This window comes from Podarcis cretensis (genome assembly GCF_951804945.1).
Source record: "Podarcis cretensis genome assembly, chromosome: 11".
Classification (NCBI taxonomy): Eukaryota; Metazoa; Chordata; class Lepidosauria; order Squamata; family Lacertidae; genus Podarcis; species Podarcis cretensis.
In genome coordinates, this window is record NC_137180.1 from 65330400 (window position 1) to 65357579 (window position 27180).

At 48.9% G+C, this 27180-nt stretch overlaps 1 protein-coding gene across 4 annotated transcripts in view; it reads left to right on the forward strand.

Moving 5' to 3' along the window:
* The window catches only part of IL11RA (interleukin 11 receptor subunit alpha), a 155651-nt gene that overhangs the window by 111996 nt on the left and 16475 nt on the right, over nucleotides 1-27180 (forward strand). For 3 of the 4 annotated variants that reach the window (XM_079995024.1, XM_079995023.1, XM_079995021.1), the window contains 5 exons: nucleotides 10257-10356; nucleotides 15467-15527; nucleotides 15695-15861; nucleotides 17081-17195; nucleotides 26583-26618. In XM_079995024.1, coding sequence (XP_079851150.1) covers nucleotides 10257-10356; nucleotides 15467-15527; nucleotides 15695-15861; nucleotides 17081-17195; nucleotides 26583-26618 — 479 coding nt within the window. Of the gene's footprint in view, nucleotides 1-4790; nucleotides 5183-10256; nucleotides 10357-15466; nucleotides 15528-15694; nucleotides 15862-17080; nucleotides 17196-26582; nucleotides 26619-27180 lie in introns of those variants that run through there. The other variant, XM_079995022.1, reaches the window with a different exon arrangement.

The following is a 27180-nucleotide window of genomic DNA, read 5'->3' on the forward strand; positions in this document are numbered from 1 at the left end:
GATCACCTGATATAATCGGGGACATCTCTCAGCCTTCAAGTAGGACCCCCACTTAGCAGCTTGCAGTGCTAAGCAGCAGTTCTTTAAAATGGGAAGCTAAAGAGAGCCACTCCCACACCCCCAGTTGTGGGTCAATGCTGGCAAGGTGGGTTGGCACGGGCAGTTTTCCCTCTGTAATTGGAGGCAGCGCTGCTCCTGAATACCAGCTGCCTGAAACCACAGGAGGGGAGACCCAGGTAACTACCGACAGGTGAGCCTTACATCAGAAAAGGTCCTAGAACAGATCATTCAACAGTTGGTCTGTGAGCCCTTAATGAAGGATGTGATCACAGCATCCTCTTTTAAGTGCTCACAGATTGACTGCTTAATTTACATGGGATATTTAATAATGTGTGATGTCATTTTTATGTTAATAATAAACAGGATAATATTCGTACCTGTTGAGAATATTAAGAGCCTAATGACTCATATCGATAGCATAAGCGCCCACACAGTAGTTGCTGAGCTAACCACGCTCTCTAAACTTGTATGTGTAACACAACGCAGTGTGCATCGCACAACGGCTTTGTCGTATCCGCAGGGTTTCATTTATGAAAACATGCAAATGCGCCTGCACTTAATCATATGACCTGCCATACTGTCTAAGTCAGAAATGCTCGGTTCATGGCACAGATTCGTAAGCCATTCAGAGCGGTGTGTGCATTGAACGGGAAATATGTATTTTGTTACGAATTGCATAAAGCGCATGCAAGAGAGTCTGGACCCAAGGATTTGTGCCGGCAGCCACTCAACCCCCTCCATCTCCTGGGTTTGAATATCTGGTCCTCTCCCTTCCTGTCTGCGTTTATGGAGCCTGATCTGGCGATCTGGTGCGTGACCTATGAAACCAGGGGCTGGAACCGTTTATTGTGCCCCTTCTGTGACCATCGGTGGTGCATGCATCCATCTTTCTGAACCCTCTTTTGCAGTCTGTTGCCACTGCCTCTCTCACTCGCTCTTTGAGTGGGATGTTTTTCGAATTTTACTTTTAACACACGCACACACACAAAAACAGCAAAGAAATAAACTTTCACAAAGTCTAGAGGACGCAGATATGTTCCTTTCAGAGCCAAGAGTCCAGGGCAAAAATATGGCTAGCTAATGTTGCGGCTGACGAGGTAGTTTTTCATTTATTGGGCGAGGGCTGGAGCGCAATGGGTTTCTCGTGTGCTTTAATGGAGAAAGCATGTGGAAAGCGAAGGATTTATGGCCCCGCTGTTTACGTGTGAGTCTGAACAGCATATGTGCAAGCGGGGGGGGGGGGGTGTTGGATCTGGCTGTTAAAACAATGGCTCTCATCTTCCGTGCCAGTCCAAGCTGCCTGCAAGAGCAAAGGGGGGACGTCAGTTTTATTCCTCATAGGTATTTGAGGCACACGCATGCTCCCTCAGGGCCAACAGCAACTACAAAGGTCTGGCTCATATAAGACTATATGGAAGCTTTATTCTTTGTAATGATGGAACTCCCTGCCTCTTGAGATAAACAGGCGCCATCGCTGAACTGTTTTCGGCACCAGGCAAGACAGCCCAGGTGTTTAGGAAGCTGAGGTAATTTTAATGTGTTTTTAATATTCTAACTTTTTGTATGTTTTAAATTAGAGATGTTATTTTTCCCCCTTGATTTTGTTGTTGTTTCTTTTCTATTTGTTCTATTTGTATTCTTTTGGTTAACAAATCAATTTTAAAAAGCAATTACAAGCAGGGTAGGATGGTGTGAAAGGGGACGATTCTCAACAAACACCACTGCTTGGCACCCTTGCTTTCCTTGTTCCCTTAGCTTTCCCAGGCTTGGACCGCCTGCATCACAGAACCATAGAATCAGAGAGTTGAAAGGGACCCCGCAGGGTCATCCAGTCCACCCCCACCTCTGCCACAGTGCAGGAATCTCAGCTAAAGCATCCCTGACAGACAGCCATCCAACCTCTGCTTAAAAACCTCCAAGGAGTCCACCACCTCCTGAGGGAATCTGTTCCAGTTTCAAATGGCTCTTTCCATCAGAAAGTTCTTCCTGGTGTTTTTCTTTCCATTTTAAATATTTTTTATTCAATTTTAAGCACTATATAACAAGCCTCTACTAAAGCCGTCCTGCAGCAGGGAGTTCCACAGATCATTACAAAACGGTCTGGAAACCAAGCCTTATGAGGAACAGTGGAGGGAGTTGGGTATGTTTAGCCGGGAGATACGATAGCCATCTTCAGGTATTTCATAGAATGAGATTCCGACTAAACATCAGGAAGAACTTTCTGACCGTGAGATCTGTTCAGCCGTGAAAGAGGGGGTTGGACTAGATGACTTCATGGGAACCCAGTTCTGTGATTCTGTAACCTGCTTCAAGCTCAGGCCCACAGCTGAAGCACCTTAAGGATTGTGACTTTGAATTCTCAGCACCCTCACAAAGGTGCCATTGTTTGCAAGATTCTTGTGCTGACAATCAAACCAGCTCAAAAGCAGTTCAGTTATGTAATGCAAACGAGCCTCCTCAGTAGATTAACTTCAGCTCAAAAGCTCCTCTTCTCTCTCTCTCCCACACTGGGGTTCTGTGAGCCCCTGTTCCTGGCAGGGGCTGTTCATCTGGAAACACTTGCCTGCCTCAGTTCCTCAGGGAAGCTTGCCAGACCTCTGGCCTCTGCCCAACCACATCATGTGGCGCTGAGTTCCACGGTCATTTAGCCGCCAAATGCCAGCTGTGTAAGAAAACTACCCAGCCAGCCAGCCCTGTGATTTACGCTGCCCTGAAAGCTTTAAAAGCTACCCAAATAGAAACTGCATTCTGCCCTCGTTCCAAGGGACTCTTCTCCCCTACAAGGTCTGATTCTTTGCGACAAAGTCTTGGCAGAGGTCAGAGAACTATTTGATGCCTTCATATCAGCTGCTTATTCCAAAAGGGCCGTATAGGGTAGGATCTGAGCAGTGGGGCATCTGGGAAAAGTCCATAGGAAAGAGAAATAAACGAATAAGTGAGCTGATACGTGGCGACAATGACTGTGAATCCCCAATGGTGAAGCAATCCTCATTTTTCCAGCTTTGCATTCTGTGCTGGGAAGGAGAGTCTAGTTTGCTCTCCAGTTTTGCCTTCTCTCTTCGAATACCACCAAAGATTTCCCCTTCTGCCTCTCCTTTTGAAAGCTGCCCCCCAGGTTGGATTGCTTGGCACAGATGCAGCTGCCCAGAATGGTGGCGGCGGCGACTCCTTGTGGGACGGCCTGTGAGGTTTCGAACCTGCCCTCGGGAGAGGAAATCAAAGAGCACAGGGTGGAAAAACAAGCCATCCTTGCTCCCCGCCGCTCAAGCCACAGTGAGCGGCGATAAACAAACAGAGTGACAATGATGGACACAGACTAAACACTGGCGTTTTCCGTCCTGCCAGAGCAGCTCATGGGCACAGGAAGATGCCCAGAGATCTGAAGGCTCCATAAACCATCCTATAGGCACCGTGGCATTGAAAGGACAGAGTTGCTTGCAAAGGAGGCCTTTGCTCTGCATTGATCTTGCAGTTTCCTCCTGCTATGGGAGCCTGGAGGCATTTGGCCCAGGTTGCAGACAAGAGGCTGATCTGCTGCGGCCATCTCACTTTACTTCATTTCATTTTTGATTTGTATACCACTTTTGTACATTGCTATACAGTCGGACCTTGGAAGTCAAACGGTATCCGTTCCGGAAGTCCATTCGGCTTTCAAAACATTTGGAAACCAAAGCGCGGCTTCTGATTGGCTGCAGGAAGCCCCGTCGGACTTCCAGGTTCCAAAGAACATCCACAAACCAGAATAGTCACTTCCGGGTTTGCAGTGTTCGGTAGCCAAAACGTTCGACTTGCAAGGCATTCGGGAGCCATTGTATGACTGTTTACAAGACAACACACAAGCTGAGGGAACAACAAAGATCACACCCATTATAACAATGTAACCCAATACAAAAATGTCATAAGAAAAACATAGCTTTGAAATAAACAACATATATCAAATAAAATAACATTCAATAACCCCTTTCAGCACACAATAAAATTAAATATCAGCAAATAATTGTTAAACAGAAATCCACTCTTCACAATTACAATAAATAATTTCTAGACCGTAATCAATAAAAATGACAGCAATTCACGGTGTGTTAAATAGCGCAATACAAATGGATAAGCAAAGGTACACAACTCATAAAAATATTTTTTAAAAATATCCCTGAACTCCTCTTCTTTTGCAGTTGGGTCCCTCTGCACCCAGTACCCAGCCTGTCCTGGAAACCACAGCCAGACTCGATCTCTCTCTCTTTCGCCACTGCCGCTGTGTGAACACCACGGCTCTGCTGGAAGAAGGAGTTCAGGGTCTAATCCTGATCTCTGTTGCAGGTCTAGCTTCCTCCAGCTCAGCCCCCACGCCCCCTCCTGGCATTCATGAAGGGAGAAAGCAGCTGGCAAAGGACGGAGCCTCCAATTGGCCTGTTTAGGATTTCTGCTCTGTTTGCAGCCCCACACCAGCCCCTGGAATCCACGTATAAATAAACATGCCAATCCATTATAGGTTGGAGAGATGTTGTTTTTTCCATGTCAAACTATTCCAGACATCTTGCTTCACCAAAGTCTTTCTGCCTGGTCCGGGACGGGTGAACCAAAAGCCAGGGGCTTAGAGAGGGATTTCACCCGGCTGTTGAGCTGGGGGTGCCTGGGGGTGGGCGGTGGCGGACAGTGTGGTAGCCGCAGGCTGGTCCGGCTGCGGTTTGGGGGGTGGGTCGGGAGAGGCCCAGGAAGTCCCTGAACACACAGCAAGGCTTATTCTGGAGCTGCGCTTTACAAGAAATGAAAACTCTCGTATTTGGGATCGACGGTCGGCTCGGAACAATAAAGCCTTAGTTCGAGCAAAGTATTGCCAGCTAGTTAAAGGAATATTTCCAGCAAGGCTCCAAATGCATCTCGCTGAACACTCAGCAGCTCGCTAAATATGCCCCTGGGGCAGCACCGCTCTGGTAATTATAAAGACCCCCCAACAGCATCCTCTTGGGTCAGCGCGCTGCCTGTTGCCCCGTTTGGGAGGCCACTCGGTGGTGCGGGCTGGATTTGTACCCAAGACTTGGGCATCCCTCCCTGCCAAGAGCGGCTGTTTTGGCCGGGGAAAAGCTGACTGTTTGATTTGGGAGGCCGGACCAGAGCCGCTTGGGTGAGTGTGTACGGAAATCTGGGAAGGTGTTTTCAGCAGTGCAAAATGGGGGCTGTCTAAATATGGGAAAGGTGTTGTTTTTGTTGCATTGCAAGTTCGTAGAATCATAGAGCCGGAAGGGACCCGTGGGGTCATCTAGCCCAACCCCCTGCGATGCAGGAATCTTTTTGCCCAGTGAACCTGACATTAAGAGCCGCAGGCTCTACTGGATGAGCTATCCAAGCAGTCAATTCCACCCCACTTTTTTAGGTCCAGTCATGGACGACTCTGGAGTTGTGGCACTCATCTCACTTAATTGGCCGAGGGAGCCGGCGTACAGCTTCCGGGTCATGTGGCCAGCATGACTAAGCCACTTCTGGCGAACCAGAGCAGTGCACGGAAACGCCATTTACCTTCCCGCTGGAGCGGTACCTATTTATCTACTTGCACTTTGCTGTGCTTTCGAACTGCTAGGTGGGCAGGAGCAGGGACCGAGCAAAGGGAGCTCACCCCGTCGCGGGGATTCGAACCACCAACCTTCTGATCGGCTTTTCTTCCTCTGCCGTAACACTAGAACTTGCGGACATCCAATAAAACTTAATTTAGGATATTCAGGGCAGACAGAAGAAAGGACTTGTCCACGCAGCTCAGCGTTAAACTATGGAACTCCCTTCCACAAGAGGCAGAGATGGCAACCAACCTGGGTGGCTTTTAAAGAGGATTAGACAAATTCGTGGAGGAGAGGGGTGTTGCAGGCCACAATCCTTCTAAATACTACTTGCTGGAGACTACAGGAGGACAGAGGACTTTTGTGCTGCAACTCTGCTTGCAAGTTTCCCCCAGGCAACTGTTCAGCCAGTGTGAGAACTCGATGGGCCACTGGCCTGATCCAGCACAGAACCTTCTTGCGTCCATTGTGGCCATTTCAGTGTTGCATCAATGCTAAATGCCTCATACAATCATACCTCGGATTACAGATGCTTCAGCTTGCGATTTTTTGGGTTGCGGACCACCAAAACCCAGAAGTACCAGAGCGGGTTACTTCCGGGTTTCGGTGGTCGCACATGCGCAGAAGTGTTGAATCGTAACCCATGCGTGCGCAGACACGGGTTGTGAACGCTGTGGGTTGCGAACGTGCATCCCACACAGATTACGTTCACAACCCGAGCGTCCACTATATTTGGAAAATGCCAGGCCTCTCCTGCCTCAAGGCAAGTCCAGTCACCATCTTGCCTGTTCGGCTTCTTCCACACATGGTGGCAAATGGCCTGCGATGCGCTTCCTCCGGCAGGCCGGCTGCAAGGTCAAGAGGTTCCCCAGAGGTCATCCACTCTGCCCCCGCTCTTCCCAGGCGATTCCCCTGCGATCCGCGTTGCGCCGTGTCCACTCATTTGGCACAAGCGGCTCTTTGATTTCGCAAAGCTGTGATCAACTTGCCAGGGGAAGCCCAGTCCCTCACGAGTCAGCCTGCCCCCGAGTTTAGTCACCCGCTTTGTTGGGGGGGGGGCGCTTGGTCTCCAGTCCTTGGACTGCGTCCCGGGAAACGTCTCTTTGTGAAACGGGCATTTATTGAAACCAGATTGTGGGAGGAGCAGTCTGCGCCTCCATTGCTCTCCTTTTGAACACTAAGCGCTCTGGAATGAACTCAGCAACCTCGAAAGGAATCCTTGCCTGTTGTCTTCTCCGTACAGCGAGTCACGGAGGGAAGAGGGGCCAGGAGAACCTTTGATTCTGCTCACAGTTTCCCAATAGGCCTTAGCTCAGGCCCGTCTCATAGAATCGTACAATTGTAGAATTGGAAGGGACCCTGGGGTCATCTAGTCCAACCCCCTACAAGGCAGGAATCTCAGCTCAAGCATCCATGACAGATGGTCGCCCAACCTCTGCTTAGAAACCGCCAAGGAAGGAGAGTCCATCTCCTTTCTAGGGAGTCTGTTCCACTGTCCAGCAGCTCTTACCATTAGTAAGTTCCTCCCAATGTTCAGTCGGGATCCCCTTTCTTCTCATCTGAATCTGTTGGTTTGGGTTCTGCCCTCCAGAGCAGGGGGAAAATAAGCTTACTCCATCTTCCTTGAAGGTTTGTTTGGGGTGGAGGCTGCTGTACTCAGTTGTCTTGTTTTAAAATAATCATTGCAGTGTCTCCAAAAAAGCACTGGACATTGGAAGGTTCCTTGTAATGTATTGAGCCCCATATTGTCTACACCAGGCATGTCCAAAGCCCGTTTCAGGGGCCTAATCTGGCCCACTGGTCGATTTAATCCTGCCCCCGTGCCAGTATATGTCCTGGGGTAAAATCCTTTTAAAAACCTTGGCAACCTCAATGCTAGGACCCTCGTACCTACAGGACTGCCTCTCCTGGTATGTCCCACGGAGGACCTTATGGTCTTCAAATAAAAACATCTTGGAGGTCCTGGGCCACAGAGAGGTTAGGCTGGCCTCAACCCAAGCCAGGGCTTTTTCGGCCGTGGCCCAATCTGGTGGAGCGTTCTGTCACAAGAGACCCGGGCCCTGTGGGACTTGACATCTTTCCTCAGGGCCTGCAAGACGGAGCCGTTCCACCAGGCTTTTGGCCAAGGCACAGTCTGACCCCCTCCTTTGGCAATCCTCACAGAACTCTAGCCCAATGGTTGCCATTAATTTGCTTTTGAATTGATCTTAGAATGAATTGATTTTAGAATGCTGTGTTAGTTTTATTGTTGTTAGCTGCTCTGACCCCGGCTTCGGCTGGGGAGGGCGGGATATAAATAAAAAATTATTATTATTATTATTATTATTATTATTATTATTATTATTTTAAAAAGCTCGACAACTTTGTTCGGCCCTCCTGCATGTTCACTTCATCAAATCTGGCCCTCTTTGAAAAAAGTTTGGGCACCCTACACAGACAGGCAGCCAAGGAGCCTGAAACGAACTTGGGTGTCTTGTTTACTTCCACACATCCTTATATGACTGTACTCCACTGATGTGAAAATAAGCAATGATGCCCTTATTAAACTGTGGGGTGCAAGTGACCTTGTTGAGGTTGCCGCGATCAGGGTGCTGTGATCCCAAGTTACGACTTCTGCAAAGATGCAGATCGGGCACCAAATTCCCATACCATATTTGAAAGAAAACACAGTGTAGGGAGTGTTTTTAAGGACCCTCCTATACTGGGCTGGTCCAGTCCCAAACCACCACCTCACCAATTTGGGATCTTCCACTCGTGCGGCGGCAAGAGGGACCAAATCCGGCAGATACTGCAGGACAGGCTGGAGAGGACAGAGCTCAGGCCTGTTTCGTTCCCTGTTTGTCTTGTGGGACCACGGCAGCTCGAGAGGTGAGCATGTCGACAGAGTGTTCTTTTTGTAGCCATGGTGTGTCCGCCGGGAAAGCGGAGCTGGAAACTGGGGCAAGAGGACGAGGGCGAGAGAGCAGGATATTAGGAAGAAGGGTGCGCTGCAACATTTTCTGACGGTTGCCGCATGCACGCATGGTGTGCTTGTGCATGCACCAGCCGCGATATCCCAGTCCCCCCTTAGCACAGCTGTTGACAACCTGGCGCCCTCCAGCTGTTTGGGAATACAACTCCCATCATTCCCCAAATGGCCGTGCTGCCTGGGGCTCATGGGACTTGTAGTCCAGCACAGCTGGAGGGTGCCAAGCTGCTTTAGCCTCCCCAAGAAATGCCTAAGAGCCTGGTGGGACTGTGCCAATGAGCCTGGTCCCTTGGCTCTACGGATTTGTTGGCTCTACGGAGTTTCCGTTTAATTTATTTCTCTGTACGGCATTTATAGCCCACCTTTTCCCCCAAGGAGCTCCAGGTGGCATGCATGGTTCTCCACCTCCTCATTTAACCCCCACAATAACCCTGTGAGGTAGGCTAGGCTGAGAGGCAGCCACTGGCCCAAGGTCGCCAAGTGAGCTTCATGGCTGGGTGGGAATTCGAACTCGGGTCCTAGTCCAGCACTCTATTATTTTTTACTAAATCTCTTTCCCTCCCTTCACCATAACGGCTCCTCCCCAGGCTAGCACTACCACGAAGCCTAGTAAACTGATCCCTCTCGGACCCCTGTGGGTAGGGATGACTCTTGGCTAGATGGCCTTTGGGTGCCCCTTCCCACCCTTTTGTCCTTTGCTTCTCCTTGGCCCAAAGCCTTGACAGAGCAGGAGATTCCTGAGACCGAACCCTGAACCTGGCGCAGGTAGCAATCAAGGGAAGTGCCTTTGTTTCCGGACTCCCAATTCCTCCCTGTTCCAATATTTGCTTGTGGAGATTAGCTGTTTGATTTTCCATGCGTGGCTCCAACGTGGTCCAAGCCAGCCAGAGGGTTCACACATCCCTTCCAGCTTTTGGTAAACCAGCAGAGTGGGTTTCATTCTGGGATGCCCCCGCCCCTCAAAAAACTTCCATTCATTTATTCATTTCTGATATTTGTAGATCGCCATTGTAGATCACCACTGATGGACACAAAGCAGTTTACGGTCAATTAAGTAGTTCCTTCTCCGAGTAGCACAGTGTTTGAGACAAACCCCCCCCCCCAAGGTTAAAAACATTAATTCCATAAATAGGCATCATAAAAATTACTTAAAGCAAATTGTATTAAATTAAAATACTGCAAGTCGCTTTGAGTTGCTGTGGCAACAAAAGCGACCAATAAATTTAATAAACATTAATCTTAGAATGGCAGATTTGGAAAGGACCCCACGAATCCTTGCAATGCAGAAGTTGCAGCTAAAGAATCCCTGACGGTTAAGAACAGGTATTTAAAAACCAATTAAAACCAACATTAAAACTAAAAACACAGATTAAAACCCATGCCAACATTCTACATGGGTTTGCCTAGACAAAGATGTTTTAAGCAGGTGCTGGAAAGGGTACAGTGAAGGTGCCTGCCTAGTGTCAAGTGGCAGGGAGTTCCAAAGTGTAGGTGCTGCAATACTAAGAAATGGCGAGGATTGTGCGGCACCCGTAACATTGCCCATCTGTAGGTATTCCTGTTGTGTGTTGCCCTTCCCATTGGCTTGTTTTGAGAATTCACCCACACCCCGAATCAGGGTTGGACCATCTGCCTTATAGTATTGTCTCTTTTCTCCCCTCTTTTCCCCTGGCTCTCAGATGCTGACCCTTGTCTCCTGTGTCGGCAGAGTGGTGGTCCTCTTGGCGGCTGTTTCGGTGACCACGTCCATCACCATGTCAGGAGAATGGGGAGAAGAAGGTGAGCTGACACCTGCAGACGAGTATCTCTCTAGGGCAGGCACACACACCCAACTCGGCCCTCCAGATGTTTTGGGACTACAACTCCCATGATCCCTGACCACTGGTCCTGTGAGCTAGGGATGATGGGAGTTGTAGTCCCAAAACAGCTGGAGGGCCGAGTTGGGGGATGCTTGCTCTAGGGCTGGAAGACTGCTTTGCAGGGTTAGAGCCAGGGAGGTAAGTCTTAGCAGGATCAGGGCCAAGGAACAGACCAGCTCAGAGTGGTGGGAAGCAGGGACCAAGGGGAAAGCAAAATGATCGAGGGCTCCCTTATGAAAACAGGTCCCAGTGTTTGGGACTTCTTAGTCATTTTGGACTCACAGCTGTCCATGGAGGCGCAGGTTAATTCTGTGTCCAAGGCAGCTGTTTACCAGCTCCATCTGATCCACAGGCTGAGACCCTCCCTGCCCGAAGACTGTCTCGCCAGAGTGGTGCATGCTCTGGTTATCTCCTGCTTGGACTACATCAATGCGCTCTACGTGGGGCTACCTTTGAAGGTGACCCGGAAACTACAACTAATCCATAATGCGACAACTAGACTGGTGACTAGGAGTGGCCGCCAAGACCATATAACACCGGTCTTGAAAGACCTACATTGGCTCCCAGTGCGTTTCTGAGCACAATTCAAAGTGTTGGTGCTGAACCTTGAAAACCCTAAATGGCCTCGGCCCAGTATACCTGAAGGAGCGTCTCCACCCCCATCGTTCTGCCCGGACACTAAGATCCAGCTCCGAGGGCCTTCTGGTGGTTCCCTCGCTGCAAGAATCATAGAATCATAGAATCATAGAATCATAGAGTTGGAAGAGAGCACAAGGGCCATCGAGTCCAACCCCCTGCCAAGCAGGAAACACCATCAGAGCACTCCTGACATATGGTTGTCAAGCCTCTGCTTAAAGACCTCCAAAGAAGGAGACTCCACCACACTCCTTGGCAGCAAATTCCACTGTCGAACAGCTCTTACTGTCAGGAAGTTCTTCCTGATGTTTAGGTGGAATCTTTTTTCTTGTAGTTTGGAACCATTGCTCCGTGTCCGCTTCTCTGGAGCAGCAGAAAACAACCTTTCTCCCTCCTCTATGTGACATCCTTTTATATATTTGAACATGGCTATCATATCACCCCTTAACCTCCTCTTCTCCAGGCTAAACATGCCCAGCTCCCTTAGCCGTTCTTCATAAGGCATCGTTTCCAAGCCTTTGACCATTTTGGTTGCCCTCCTCTGGACACGTTCCAGTTTGTCAGTGTCCTTCTTGAACTGTGGTGCCCAGAACTGGACACAGTACTCCAGGTGAGGTCTGACCAGAGCAGAATACAGTGGCACTATTACTTCCCTTGATCTAGATGCAATACTCCTATTGATGCAGCCCAGAATTGCATTGGCTTTTTTAGCTGCCGCGTCACACTGTTGGCTCATGTCAAGTTTGTGGTCAACAAAGACTCCTAGATCCTTTTCACATGTACTGCTCTCAAGCCAGGTGTCACCCATCTTGTATTTGTGCCTCTCATTTTTTTTTGCCCAAGTGCAATACTTTACATTTCTCCCTATTAAAATTCATCTTGTTTGTTTTGGCCCAGTTCTCTAATCTGTCAAGGTCGTTTTGAAGTGTGATCCTGTCCTCTGGGGTGTTAGCCACCCCTCCCAGTTTGGTGTCATCTGCAAATTTGATCAGGATGCCCTTGAGTCCATCATCCAAGTCGTTGATAAAGATGTTGAATAAGACCGGGCCCAAGACAGAACCCTGTGGCACCCCACTAGCCACTCTTCTCCAGGATGAAGAGGAACCATTGATGAGCACCCTTTGGGTTCGGTCAGTCAGCCAGTTACAAATCCACTGAGTGGTAGCATAGTCAAGTCCGCATTTTACCAGCTTCTTTACAAGAATATCATGGGGCACCTTGTCAAATGCCTTGCTGAAAACAAGGTAGGCTACATCCACTGCATTCCCTTCATCTACCAGGCTTGTAATTCTGTCAAAAAACGAGATCAGGTTAGTCTGACTCGACTTATTTTTCAGAAATCCATGCTGACTATTGGTGATCACAGTATTCCATTCTAGGTGCTCACAAACTGATTGCTTAATGATCTGTTCCAGAATCTTCCCTGGTATTGATGTCAGACTGACTGGGCGGTAATTATTTGGGTCCTCTCTTTCCCCCTTTTTGAAAATAGGGACAACATTTGCCCTCCTCCAGTCTGCCGGGACTTCGCCTGTTCTCCAGGAATTCTCAAAGATGACTGCCAGTGGTTCTGAGATCACATCTGCCAGTTCTTTTAATACTCTTGGATGCAGTTCATCTGGCCCTGGAGACTTGAATACATCTAAACTAGCCAAGTATTCTTGTACTATCTCCTTAGTTATTCTGGGCTGTGTTTCCTCTGCTGAATCATTTGCTCCAAATTCTTCAGGTCGGGCATTGTTTTCTTTATCGGAGAAGACTGAGGCAAAGAAGGCATTGAGGAGTTCAGCCCTTTCTGTGTCCCCTGTTTGCATTTCACCATCTTCTCCTCTGAGTGACCCCACGGTTTCTTTGTTCTTCCTTTTGCTACGAACATAACCATAAAAGCCTTTTTTGTTGCTTTTAACCTCTCTAGCAAGCCTGAGAAGTGAGGTTACAGAGAACCAGGCAGAGAGCCTTCTCTGTAGTGGTGCCCACCCTGTGGAATGCGCTCCCAGCAGTTGTCAAGGCAATAAAAAACTATTTTACTTTTAAAAGACAACTGAAGGTGGCCCTGTTTAGGGACGTTTTTAATGTCTGACGCTGTATTGTTTTTAATATTCAGTTGGAAGCCACCCAGAGTGGCTGGGGAAACCCAGCCAGATGGACAGGGTATAAATAATAAATTATTATTATTATTATTATTATTATTATTATTATTATTATTATTCAAAATAACGAAAATCAACGATTTGGCAAGCTCAGAAGACATTGCAGAAAAGCTTAAGTACGTGAATTCGAAGCAAAAATGAAAGCTAGCCAACAATGAAGTTTCTGGCACTGGTCTTGCTGCATCCCAAGGAGCCCGGCTTAAGTGGCGTTCGCAGGAGAGGCTTCGATGGCACACAGCTGGCATACAGGCTGGGTGGCAAACCTCTGGCTCCCGCATCTCTCCTCCGGCGGAGGCTGGCAGCACCAAAAGGCAAATGTCAGGGTGGGGGGCAATGGTGGCAAGTCTCTCCCCCGGCCTCCTGGACGGTGCCAACGGCTGGGGCATGTTTTGCTGCCCTTCCCACTGGTTGGCTGCTGTGAGCAGAGGATGGTGAAATCGAAAGGCCATTGGGCTAATCTGTCAGACTCTCCTTCCGTTCTGAGGTTCTTAATCTTTAAACTGGGCCCTTGGTGCCTATTCTGGCTACTGGGTGCTCTTCGGGGTCCCAAGCAGAGAGTCGTTCCCCACCCCCAGCCTTGCTCCCTGTAACTGGGGAGACTGCACTTGGCTTTTCTCTGCCACAGCGTTCCCAAACCGGTGCCCTCCAGGTGTTTTGGCTGCAGAGAGATGAGGCAGAAGGACTCAACTGCCTGGCATGCATGTTATGTTGCTGACAGACAGATCGATTGGCCAAGCTGGCAGCAGCTTCTTCCTGCTTCCTTTTCCCGTGGGGGCAGGTGAACTAGCAGCCCCACAAACAAGCCCCAGCGCTGCCTCACCTTAGGCACAGCAGGTTGGGGCTCGTGAGTCTCGTTCTTCCTGTTACTTGACGTACCTTGCAGGTATTGAACAGGAGAGCAGCCCTGTTCCTTTGTCCTCCGATTGCCTTACCTAGCACAGGGCTAGAGCTCTCTCAAGCAGCCCAAGAGACTACAGAGATTGGCGGGGGGAGATGATTTTTTTATTTCATTTCATAATGTCTATAATCCAGAATGCAGCAGCAAGACTGGTGACTGGGAGCAAGACTGGTGTCCTGAATGGGGTCACTGTGCCCCTGAAGGACCAGGTGCGCAGCCTGGGAGCCATTCTGGACTCACAGCTGTCCATGGAGGCGCAGGTCAATTCTGTGTCCAGGGCAGCTGTCTCCCAGCTCCATCTGGTACGCAGGATGAGACCCTCCCCGTCCGCAGACTGTCTGGCCAGAGTGGTGCATGATCTGGTTATCTCCCGCTTCAATTACTGCAATGTGCTCTACGTGGGGCTACCTTTGAAGGTGACCCAGAAACTACAACTAATCCAGAATGTGGCAGCTAGACTGGGGACTGGGAGTGGCCACCAGGACCATATAACACCGGTCCTGAAAGACCTGCACTGGCTCCCAGTACGTTTCCGAGCACAATTCAAAGTGTTGGTGCTGACCTTTAAAGCCCCAAACGGCCTCGGCCCAGTAGACCTTAAGGATCGTCTCCACCCCCATCGTTCTACCTGGACACTGAGGTCCAGCACAAAGGGCCTTCTGGTGGTTCCCTCCCTGCAAGAAGTGAGGTTACAGGGAACCAGGCAGAGGGCCTTCTCGGTAGTAGCACCCACCCTGTGGAACACCCTCCCACCAGATGTCAAAGAGAAAAACAGCTATCTGACTTTTAGAAGACATTTGAAGGCAGCCATGTTTAGGGAAGTTTTTAATGTTTGATCTTTTATCGTGTTTTAATGTTCTGTTGGCAGCCACCCAGAGTGGCTGGGGAAACCCAGCCAGATGGGCGGGGTATAAATTGTCATCATCATCATCATCATCACTGAAACAAAATTAAAAAAAATCCTTCCAGTAGCACCTTAGAGACCAACTAAGTTTGTTATTTGTATGAACTTTCGTGTTCATACACACTTCTTCAGGCACACTTATTTTGCATGCACACCCAAAGATTGCTTATATCCAAACCCTGGGGGGTGGGGAGAGAGAGAATCCCAAACTCTCAGAGACCGTTTGCCCAGCGAGGCTGACCAGGAAGCGATGCAGAGAGTTAAAAGCTCTTTTTGCGCCGGGCGACCCAAGCAGAACTGGTGCAAAAGAGCTTTTAAGCTCTCCTCCTTGCTTGGGGGGCAAGGCTCGCTCAGCATGCCGGCTCTGGGATGTTTGTGTGAGATTCCTCACCATACAAAATGGGATGTCCCTGTTGTTCATGTTCATGGGCCTCTTTTCCAGGGGTGACGTATGCTCAGCTGGGGAAAGAAGTGATCCTGACGTGCGCTGGAGCGAGTCCCGGGTAGGTGTCTCCAAGCAGTCGTGGTCCCTTCCTGAGGACCTGCAAGACCTCGGAGTGCGGGAGGGGAGGCAAGAACCACCTTGGGACGGGCCAGGAACAGAGGGCATGTTTGCAGACAAGACGTCTCTGCCTCTTGTGCATCCTCACTTCGGCTTTCTGGCTTTCAGCTCCTCGGTGGAATGGCGGTGGAACGGAGGCCCTGTCCTCCCGGAAGACTCGGCGGTGCAGGCCGGACAGCTTCTCCTGTCCCACCCCCAGCTCTCCTCTGAAGGGGTCTACAGCTGCCACGACACCAGCGGGGTCCTTCTCAGCTCGACTGTGCTCCGTCTCGGACGTAAGTTTGGGGTCGGCTGCACCAGAGGCGGAGCGGTGCGCCCCGGATGCCATCCCTGAAGGGGGATGACAAAATCTTGGCTGGGTCTGATGGCTGCCACACCAGATCATGCACCCCAACCTGGCCACCATGGCAGAGCGCACCCCCCAGCCAGGCGCAATTGCCCGGCCCACTGGGAAGAGAACGAGAAAGAGGCAGGTGAGCAAAAACGGAGGGGGTGGGAATGGTTGCCACAGGCCCGTCCCATCCCTCCTATGGGCAGTTCCCCAAGTGCCAGAGAGGCTTTCTCTGCCACTGGGCTGCACAGGTTCACAGCAAGGTGGGGAAATTCTTGGGAATGAGGGCGGGGCAGTTAGGAACATAGGAAGTCCCATCAAACCCAGAATTGTCTCCACCGGCCAGAGTTTCAAGCAGAGTGTTTCTCCCAGCTTGAGAGATGCTGAGGATTGAACCTGACGGAATATTCTGGAAGAAACTTGGAAATGGTCTTGAACAAGTTGCTAGGCGATGGAGAATTTCCCCAGCAGCAGGTGCCTTTATTAGGGCATGTGATCAGCTATGTTGCTTTATTTGTTTCTATTTATTTACTAATGACCAGCATAAGGTTTTGTAAATACAGTGGATGCTCAGGTTGCGAACGCGATCCGTGCGGGATGCACGTTTGCAACCCGCAACAGCGTGTCTGGGCACACGCGTGTTTAAATTTGGCGCTTCTGTGCATGCGCGGCCCCCAAAACCCGGAAGTAACCCTTTCCAGTACTTCCAGATTTCAGCGGGTCTGTTACCCAAAAAAACGCGACCTGAAGCATCTGTAACCTGAGGTATGACTGTAATAAAGACTCTTAGAAACAGAACCAAATGGTATTTATTCCTGTAATGGGAATTTCGCTAAGAGATAGCTAGAATGCTGATGCTGTAAAGAAGTAGAAGATTCAGGAAAACCTTTCTGTAAAAGGAACTCTGCTGCGGAAAGAAATGGCCACCCAAAACTCGATGCTCACCTTGAATGTTCTGCATACAATGAGCTGTGGCCCTTCCCCAAATGCTGGGCCAGCCTTGAGCTTTTGCCAGGAGCAAAGGGCTGGTCTGGGATGCCAGCGCTGGGCAGCTGGGCTTCCCCTGAACTTAGGCAGGAGGTGGGAGCCATTGGAGGAAGGCCAGACATGCTCCCTGCCCTGTTTGTGCCCTTACTCCAAGCCGCACCTTGCTTCTCCCGCAGGCCTGCCGGGGAAGCCCTCCATCTTGTGCACAGCACCAAACTATGAAGACCTTTCCTGCTTCTGGGCTTCCACCGTCGAGACCTTCCTGCCCACCAGATACATCACTTCCTACAGGTAAGGCCTCTGGGTCTGCAGAAGGGATCGGGGCCTTGCGTACCTGCGCCACAACTAAGAACCCACCTCCAGCTGGTGTGCAGCATGGCAGATTAGTTCGTGTGTTCGTAAAATCAGGGAATTGAACGGTTGGAAGGGATCCCTGAGGGTCATCTAGCCCAACCCCCTTAGCCCAATCACAGCTAAGACTTGCTGACAGATGCCCCCCTCCCGCCGCTTAAAACCTTCCCACATCGGAGAGGCCACCACCTTCCAAGGGAGTCTGATAACAACTCTTATCATCAGTAACGTCTTCCTAATGGTTGGTCGGAATCTCATTTTGTGTCATTTGAGGCCATTGGTTCGGGTTCTAGCCTCTGGAGAAACAGAAAACATGCTGGTTTTATTGGAAGATGGCTCTCAGGATCCCCAAGGAGCTGGCTTCAGGCACCAGGCCTGCCAGAGCAGACCAAGTTGTCTGCAAACATGACCTGAAGGCCCTGCTGTGTGGGAATCCCTTGCAGAGCCAGGAGACAGTCAGGTTGTGCATGTCAGGAATTCAGCCTACACTTGAGTAGGACCCTGGCAGAGACACATGCCCGACTGGCATGTTCCCTCCCTCCTGGTCTTTTGTTCGGGAGCTTCAAAAGCTTTCTTCTGCCCGAACATCACAGCAACTGATGCCAACAGACACCGGCACACTTAGGGATCCGCAGAGTCTTTGCAGCTTGCGTAACACAGACCTCAGCAACTCAGCATTTTGGCTAATCTACTTTATTTACATATAAACACCCACGGAGCACTGCAACATGGCTTCCTCTCTCTCTAGCATCAGACAGCAAAGAGAGAAAGAACAAAGGACAATAGTCCCATTTGACGGATCACAGGAACACAAACATCCTGTCTCCTTCACTTCCCACTCTGTGGAGTCAAAACATACACCGTCATGTGAAAGACAACAATCCCATGACTGCAATCACGGAGCAGGAATTCTAACAGTGCATCCACAGCAGTGACCAGAGGAGGAATGACCGCTGGGAGGATCGCCGAGAGACGGAATGCCCTGGTGCATCTGCAGCAGCACAATCAGACTCCTTCCTCTGCCTCAGCTGCAACGAAACATGTCTCTCCCTTATCGGTCTCTGCAGCCACTGCAGGTGCTATAACTCCCCAGCGGTTGGTCTTCACCCCCAAAGACACACTCCTTCCTCATCTCCTGAGACAGTGGGATGCCAACAGTATCCTCATGTCCTCTCTCGGTCTTCTCTTCTTCAGCCCAAACATCCCCAACTCCCAGAAGTATTCCTCCTAAGTCTTTGTTTCCAGACCCTTCATTTCCGTGCTCTGCCTCCTCTGTGATGGTAACGCTGATCAAAGGAATGTCCAGGGCCAGGGCAGCTCTCTTCACATACTTGGACCCATTTCTCAGTTATTGCAGGCAGAGTAGAGGGATCGGGTGGGAGATAAAGGTTAGGGTGGGGCGGCAGAATTCTGGCTGGCTTTCCTCCCTCTCCTTGCATTCTGACTTTACATTCTCCTGCCCTTGCAAATGCTGTGTTCTTTTCCAAACCTTGTTGGCTGGCTGGCCGGGAGGCCCTTCCCCCAAAAACACACCACGCGGCTTTCCATTGCTTTGTCCAAATCGATACTCACCAAGAAGAAGAAAGATCTGTGTCTTTCCACACGAAGGGAAAGTGCTGCCTGGACGGAAAGGGAGGTGGGGGCCCCTGATGTCTCCACCCGACATTCCAGAAGGGTGGAGTAACCAAGAGGACGGTTCCAGGCCCACCAAGTCCACCGCAGGGAGGGAGGGGGGAAGGGGGGCTGAAGCCCCTCTGGCAACTTTCCGACACAGTTAGCCAAGCCGTAAAGAACCCAAAGTCACACTCCCTCCCTATTAAAAAAGTGAGGGGTAGCTCCCAGTAGTGATGTATGGAAGTGAGAGCTGGACCATAAAGAAGGCTGATCGCCGAAGAATGGATGCTTTTGAATTCTGGTGCTGGAGGAGACTCTTGAGAGTCCCATGGACTGCAAGAAGATCCAACCTCTCCATTCTGAAGGAAATCAGCCCTGAGTGCTCACTGGAAGGACAGATCGTGAAGCTGAGGCTCCAAGACTTTGGCCACCTCATGTGAAGAGAAGACTCCCTGGAAAAGACCCTGATGTTGGGAAAGATGGAGGGCACAAGGAGAAGGGGATGACAGAGGACGAGATGGTGGGACAGTGTTCTCGAAGCTACCAGTGTGAGTTTGGCCAAACTGTGGGAGGCAGTGGAAGACAGGAGTCCCTGGCGTGCTCTGGTCCAGGGGGTCACGAAGGGGCGGACATGACTAAACGACTAAACAACAACAACAGCTCCAGGGTCCCAGCAGGAAGATCTCTTGTGGCGTTCTTCAAGAAGGGAGCGCCTGGCTGGAGCTGACTCCCCCCCCCAAATTTTTTTATTCATTTTATAACACAACTAAGCAACACAAACAGAAAAACAAATAATACAAGCGAGTTCTTGCCTTATCCTTATTTTTTCTCAACATTGTTAGGTGAGCTCCCCCAAGTCCCCCCCATCTGATTTTCATTTTACCTCATCTTTAGCAGTTTACATATATCATATTTTTTAACCATTTTTTTTATCACGCTTACTTTTACCATAAAAATCTTCACATTTTATCACTTACAAATAATACTTAATATTTTTAAACTGCAATACCGTCTACTTCTAACCCTACAGCCTATATCCACTTCCAAAGCTATTCCAAGATTTAAATATTAACATATTTTTTCAGATATTCTTTAAACTTCTTCCAATCTTCTTCCACTGTCTCTTCTCTCTGGTCCCGGAATCTCCCAGTCAGTTTGGCAAGTTCCATATAGTCCATCATCTTCATCTGCCATTTTTTGACAGTTGGTAAATCTTGTTTCTTCCAATTACCCTCTCCTCCTCTGCCGCTCTCTGCCCTCCTTCTCCGCCTTCCATGCCTGACCCACCGCGCACCGCTTCCCCACCACCACCAAAGAACCAGGAGCTGCCCAGGCTCATGGAGAAAGGAGATAGAAGCCTCGGAGGAAGGAGAAATGTGGCGGTTGAGGTCAAGGCGGCGGCCGCCCCTCTGCCACCCCCATCGCTGCAGCATCAACGTCCAAAACACGTCGTATTTAATTTAATCAATTAAAATGCCCCCGGATTCATTGAAAAAAATCTGGTAACCTCTCTCTCTCTCTCTCTCTCTCTCTCTCTCTATCGGGGGGGGGGGATTTCATTTTCCGCCATAATAACAGGGCAACATCTTTTACCTGATCCTATGCTAGCCCAGCTGTCAGTGTAAAACGTTATCAATCCACATGTTGCGATAAACTGCGGATCTTCTTTCTTATGACAGCAGTGAGACAAATCCCGTATTTTTCTGTGCATAAGGCGAGGATTTCTTATTAGAGAATAACATGGAAAATTTGGGATCGTCTTATACACGGAGAGTGCAGAGGGTGGACTGGCGACTGGTTGCTGCCGCGAGCGGGAGATTGTCATCGGCAAAAGGGCGGGCGATTGGTGACTGCGGCGATTGTTGATAGGCTGGCGCTGTGGCAATTGGGGGTGCGACTGACGGCTGCTGGCAGTGATCAGGCAGTCGATTAATGGCTTTAGCGGCGCTCATTATTGTCAGCGTTGGTCAGGCGGGTGAGTGATTTTAGGCAAACCCCCCCCAAAAAAGCTCAAAAACTAGGGACAATCCTCCCCCCAAAAAACTCAACAACTCTGGGTGATCTCCCCCCATTTTCTCAATTTGTAGTCCCCCAAAATAGGGGGCGTCTTATACACAGGGGCGTCTTATACACAGAAAAATACGATCGTTGCTTCCTGTTGGGGGGCAGGCAGCAACCCCCCTTCAAAACCTGGACCCAACAAGTGTGGAATATAGCACTTATGTGGTGCTTAAACTCATCATTAGAGGATGGTAAGAGGAAGAACAAAGAAAGATTGGCTTGATCCATATGTTCTCGATTTACTTCGTTTATTACCAAGAATACTGTAATTTAGCAGCCTTTATGGAGAAATTATCTTAATGATTTAGATTGAAGTGTGCCCTGTGGATGTGAGCTTAATCTGTAATGTAAAAGTTTTTCTGAGCTTGCTTTGATGCTCACAAAACTTAACATCTGTCGTAAGACGACACTTTATGGTTTGGTAATTTTTGGTAGTTTTTAAAATTTTTGATCAAGTTTGAAGAGAAAAAGAAGAAGAACCCCTGACAGAGGGACACACAGCCTCTCCAAGGAAGGAACGTCCACAACCTTCTGAAGTGTCGAACGGTTCTTGCCATCAGAAAGTTATTCCCAAAATTGAGATGGAATTTCCTTTCTTGTGAATCCATTACATGAAAGGCGATTCAACTCAGCACTGGGACCACCACTAAAAGACCCTATCACAGGTCAACGGAAGCTGTACGCCGGCTCCCTCGGCCAATAAAGCGAGATGAGTTCCGCAACCCCAGAGTCGGTCATGACTGGACCTAACGGTCAGGGGTCCCTTTACCTTTACCTTTATTGACCCGTGAAGCCATTTCAGCCTCATCTGGGTCAGCAGTGGGTTCCCCCAAAATGAGGTCTTGCAGGCACCCCAGGCCAGCTGATTGCCAGGGAATTTGCTTTTTAAATGCACAGGGAAAGGAAATGATTCGCCTGACAGTCATTGTGATGCTAGGAGATTGACAGGTGCTCACCTGCCAAACTTGGCTGGTGGGGGAGGTAAACATCTGGCTTCCCAGCCAAATCAGTTCCCTGTTCCGACTAGAGGGGATCGTGCCTTCCCTGTGCGGTGCATCCACCTCTGCCATAGAGCACATCTGGAGTTTAGAAGGCATGCGGGCAACCTTTTGTGGTGTTGGGCAAGCCGGGCATTGACATGCTAGCCCAGTGGTACCCAAAGTGGGCTATAGCAGCCCCTCAAGGGCAGCGGGATTAGCTAGCAGGGGGATAAGAGGCAGAACTTTGAACTTTGGAACTCGCTTTCTCAAGAATTCCCTGGATGGCTTTAAAAGAGGATTAGACAGATGTTGCTGTTTTACTCTGTTTTAGCATTCTAACTTCTTGCTATGTTTTAAAGCAGGGTTCTTCATTTTCTTGTTTTGTCTTTTTGTGATATGTTTTGACATTGTTGTTTTTGGAATCGAGTGGTGTATAAATTTTATGAATGAACAAAATGAATGAAGGAATAATAGGTACCCACTCTTGACTCTGAAAGGAGGCTGCCTCCTTCTGGCCAAGCCTTGGCATTACGCTGGAGCAGCCGGCCAGGGTGCAGTGCCCTTCCTTTGCAGGACGGAACGGGCCCTGGTGTGGGTGCTGGCCGGCCGCAGGGCACGTGCCCTCCCATATGCTCAGCAGGAGCACAGCCAAGGTGGCCTAGGAGGTGACAGCAGGAGCTGTGAGCCGAAAAACCCCAGGATCAAACCTCCACCAATACAAGCTCACCAACCAAGTGCTGTTTTTCATATCTCTCTCTCTCTTATCATCTATCTATCATCTATCTATCTATCGTCATCTATCTATCTATCTATCTATCTATCTATCTATCTATCTCTATCTCCCTATCCCTATCCCTCTTCCTCCCTCATTGCCACCGTTCTCCAATATGGAGATGAGAATAAGAGCAACTCCTCTCTGAAACTCCCTGTCTACTGAGATGGGGAAGCTATTTAACCCCTTCTAAACTCTCCAAAATGTACAAAACTGTCCCTAATATATGTTGGAGATGTGAAGAATCAGGTGGAACAATGCTCCACATGTGGTGGGTTTGTAAAAAGTTCAAAACCTTCTGGAATGACACACACACGCAGTTTCAAATAATGTAAAATCCATCCTTCCAATCCCCAAAATCAGAATCCTTTTTATTGGGTATTACGGTTTGAAAGCACGTCAAAGTGCAATTAGATCAATAGGTACCGCTCCAGTGGGAAGGTAAACGGCATTTCTGTGCGCTGCTCTGGTTCGCCAGAAGCAGCTTAGTCATGCTGGCCACATGACCCGGAAGCTGCATGCCGGCTCCCTCAGCCAATAAAGTGAAATGAGCACCGCAACCCCAGAGTCAGCCACGACTGGACCTGATGGTCAGGGGTCCCTTTACCTTTACCTTTTTATGGTGTCCAGGGGGGACGCGGGTGGCACTGTGGATTAAACCACAGAGCCTAGGACTTGCCGATCAGAAGGTTGGTGGTTTGAATCCCCGCGACGGGGTGCGCTCCTGTTGCTCGGTCCCTGCTCCTGCCAACCTAGCAGTTCAAAAGCACGTCAAAGTGCAAGTAGATAAATAGGAACCGCTCCGGCAGGAAGGTAAACGGCGTTTCTGTGCACTGCTCTGGTTCGCCAGAAGCGGCTTAGTCCTGCTGGCCACATGACCCAGAAGCTGTACACCGGCTCCCTTGGCCAATAAAATGAGATGAGCGCCGCAACCCCAGAGTCGGCCACGACTGGACCTAACGGTCAGGGGTCCCTTGACCTTTTTTACAGGACCAGAGATAGCCAGGAGGATAAGGGAAATCTTTCTGTATGGCACCACAGTCATGAGAGTACTCATAGCGAGACATTGGAAGAGTGACCAAATCCCCATCAGATCAGAATGGTTACTAAAATTGGTAGAATTTGCTGAACTAGATAGTCTCTCGGAAAAGATTAAAGATAAGCAAAAACAATGAGTTCATTGATCACTGGAAACCTCTAAAGAGTTACTTAAAAAATAAGTGTTGCAATCTGAATTCGGTAGCAGCTTTTGAATAAGCTCTGTAAATAAAGGTTAAATGTGCTAAAATGGATATATATACATAGATGCATTATTATGATTTTCCTGATAAATTTTGGCAATAGGTTTACTAGAGTGAAAAGATGTTGAGAAGGACAGGAAGTCAAATTTATGAAGACATATACTTCTTTGATGGAATTTTTATTTTAATGAGCTGGATTATAATAATAATAATTTATTATTTATACCCCGCCCATCTGGCTGGGCCTCCCCAGCCACTCTGGGCGGCTTACATAAAAACCGAAAATACAGTAAAATATCACACGTTAAAAACTTCCCTGAACAGGGCTGCCTTAAGATGTCTTCTGAATGTCAGGTAGTTGTTTATCACTTTGACATCTGCTGGAAGGGCGTTCCACAGGGCGGGCGCCACTACCGAGAAGGCCCTCTGCCTGGTTCCCTGTAGCTTTGCTTCTCGCAATGAGGGAACCGCCAGAAGGCCCTCGGCACTGGACCTCAGCATCCGGGCAGAATGATGGGGGTGGAGACGCTCCTTCAGGTATACTGGACCAAGGCCATTTAGGACTTTAAAGGTCAGCACCAACACTTTGAATTGTGCTCGGAAACATACTGGGAGCCAATGTAGGTCTTTCAAGACCGGTGTTATATGGTCTCGGCGGCCGCTCCCAGTCCCCAGTCTAGCTGCCGCATTCTGGATTAGTTGTAGTTTCCGAGTCACCTTCAAAGGTAGCCCCACGTAGAGCGCATTGCAGTAGTCCAAGCGGGAGATAACCAGAGCATGCACCACTCTGGCGAGACAGTCCGCAGGCAGATAGGGTCTCAGCCTACGTACCAGATGGAGCTGGTAAACAGCTGCCCTGGATACAGATTTGACCTGTGCTTCCATGGACAGCTGTGAGTCCAAAATGACTCCCAGGCTGCGCACCTGGTCCTTCAGGGGCACGGTTACCCCATTCAGGACCAGGGAATCCTCCACACCTGCCCGCCTCCTGTCCCCCAAAAACAGTACTTCTGTCTTGTCAGGATTCAACCTCAATCTGTTAGCCGCCATCCATCCTCCAACCGCCTCCAGACACTCACACAGGACCTTCACCGCCTTCACTGGTTCTGATTTAAAAGAGTGGTAGAGCTGGGTATCATCCGCATACTGATGAACACCCAGCCCAAACCTCCTGATGATCTCTCCCAGCGGCTGCATGTAAATGTTGAAAAGCATGGGGGAGAGGACAGAACCCTGAGGCACCCCACAAGTGAGAGCCCAGGGGTCTGAACACTCATCCCCCACCACCACTTTCTGAACACGGCCCAGGAGGAAGGAGCGGAACCACTGTATGACAGTGCCCGCAGCTCCCAGCCCCTCAAGACGGTCCAGAAGGATGTTATGGTCGATGGTATCAAACGCCGCTGAGAGATCCAGCAGAACTAGTCTGATTCACAGACTATAAAATCTCTTTGATGTATGGATGTAACTACGGTTAATAAAGCATTAAAATAAAATAAAAAAGCGAGAGAGAGAGAGAGAGAGAGAGAGAGAGAGAGAGAGATGAGGAAAACTCTTTGCTCTACACTTTCTGGCACCTGCTGAAAACGTTTTTGTTTAGGAAGTCCTATCCAGACAAGTAGACTTTTTTGCATTTTAAGCTGCTATCAGCCAATTGTTGATTTTACTTAGTTTCTGAAGTGTGTTTTTTTTCAAACAGCAGTTTATAACTGTCTTTTATATGGGTAATTATAATGTGTTTTGTTTTTTGTAAACCACTCAGAGGTTTTATTACAATCAAATGTAAATTGTAATAAAAGTTGTTTAACATAAATATTGTTAAATATAATCCTGCAGACTCCTTTGCTGAGTTCTTTTCAGCACCTGCTCAGAACGTTTTTCTTTAGAAAACTCTACCCAGCCATGTAGAAAACACCAAAGTGCATTTTGATCTGTTTTCAGTTTATCACTGATTTCAATTTTTTGAACATTCTAATTGAGTTAAAAAATGTTTTTACCAATAATGTTATTGTTTATTACTTTTGTAAATCTCTTAGAAGTGTTTTTTTTTTTAATTTTATTTTACAACCAATCAAGCGGTTTATACATTTTGTGAAATAAGCAAAGGAATGTGGTAATAACTGCAGGATGGCTGTAATAATTATGGAGGGCGGTGTCCAACTAAACAATCACGCTAGAGCAACAGCGTTTAAAAGTACAGTGTAACTTCCCTGCCATTTCTTCTCCCTGTGCCCAACTGCCCCCATAAAAAAAACCTGTTCCAGCGGATTGGTTGGGGAAACCCCTAGAGCAAATTTAGGAGATGCATGTATGGAGAAAGCAAATTATTATTATTATTATTATTATTATTATTATTATTATTATTTACATCCTACCCATCTGGCTGGGTTTCCCCGGCCACTCTGGGTAGCTTCCAACAAACGATTCAAAATACATTAAAACATCAGTCATTAAAAACTTCCCTAAACAGGGCTGCCTTATCTGAAGGCTGTCTTCTGAACGTCTGGTAGTTGTTTATTCCTTTGACATCCGATGGGAGGGCGCATAATAATAATTTATTATTTATAATAGTAGGATGCAGTTTTCTCCCTGTTCCAAGGTCCTGCTCACGTGCCGGATTTCCTCAATGCTTTCTCCCTTCTCTCCCCTTTTTCCCCAGGAGTGGGTCCCTGGATCGTGAATCCAAGAAGCAAAGGTGAGTTCTTGTGGTCCAGCCCTTTGTCTCAAGACTGTCATGTTTGCGTCCCAGGGATGCCCCAAGCGATAGCTCCTTTGGCTTCTCTTGCAGAAACTCCGTTACAGGGAAGACTTTCCTGTCCATCTGCTTAGGAATCCCCCTATGGAACCCAAATCTGCCTCCCTCTGGCTTGGGCCCATTCCTCTTAGCTTCAGCTGAGCATTCCACCTCTTCTTTCTGACCTCCTTTTAAATAATATAAATAGAGCCGCCTGAATCAGGCCAGTGGCTCATCTCTCACAACGGCCAACTAGATGCCCCAATGGGAAAAAGCCCACAAGCTAGACTCGAACACAGGAATTTTGTTATACAGTGGTACCTCTGGTTGCGAACGGGATCCATTCCGGAGGCCCATTCCAACATGAAAAGTGCGCAACCTGAAGCGCCGTATCGGCGCAGATGCGTGGCGTGATTTGGCGCTTGTGCACATGCACAAAGCATGATTTAGTGCTTGTGCGCATGCGCGAGCGACAAAACACAGAAGTAACCCTTTCCAGTACTTCCGGATCACCGCGGGACGC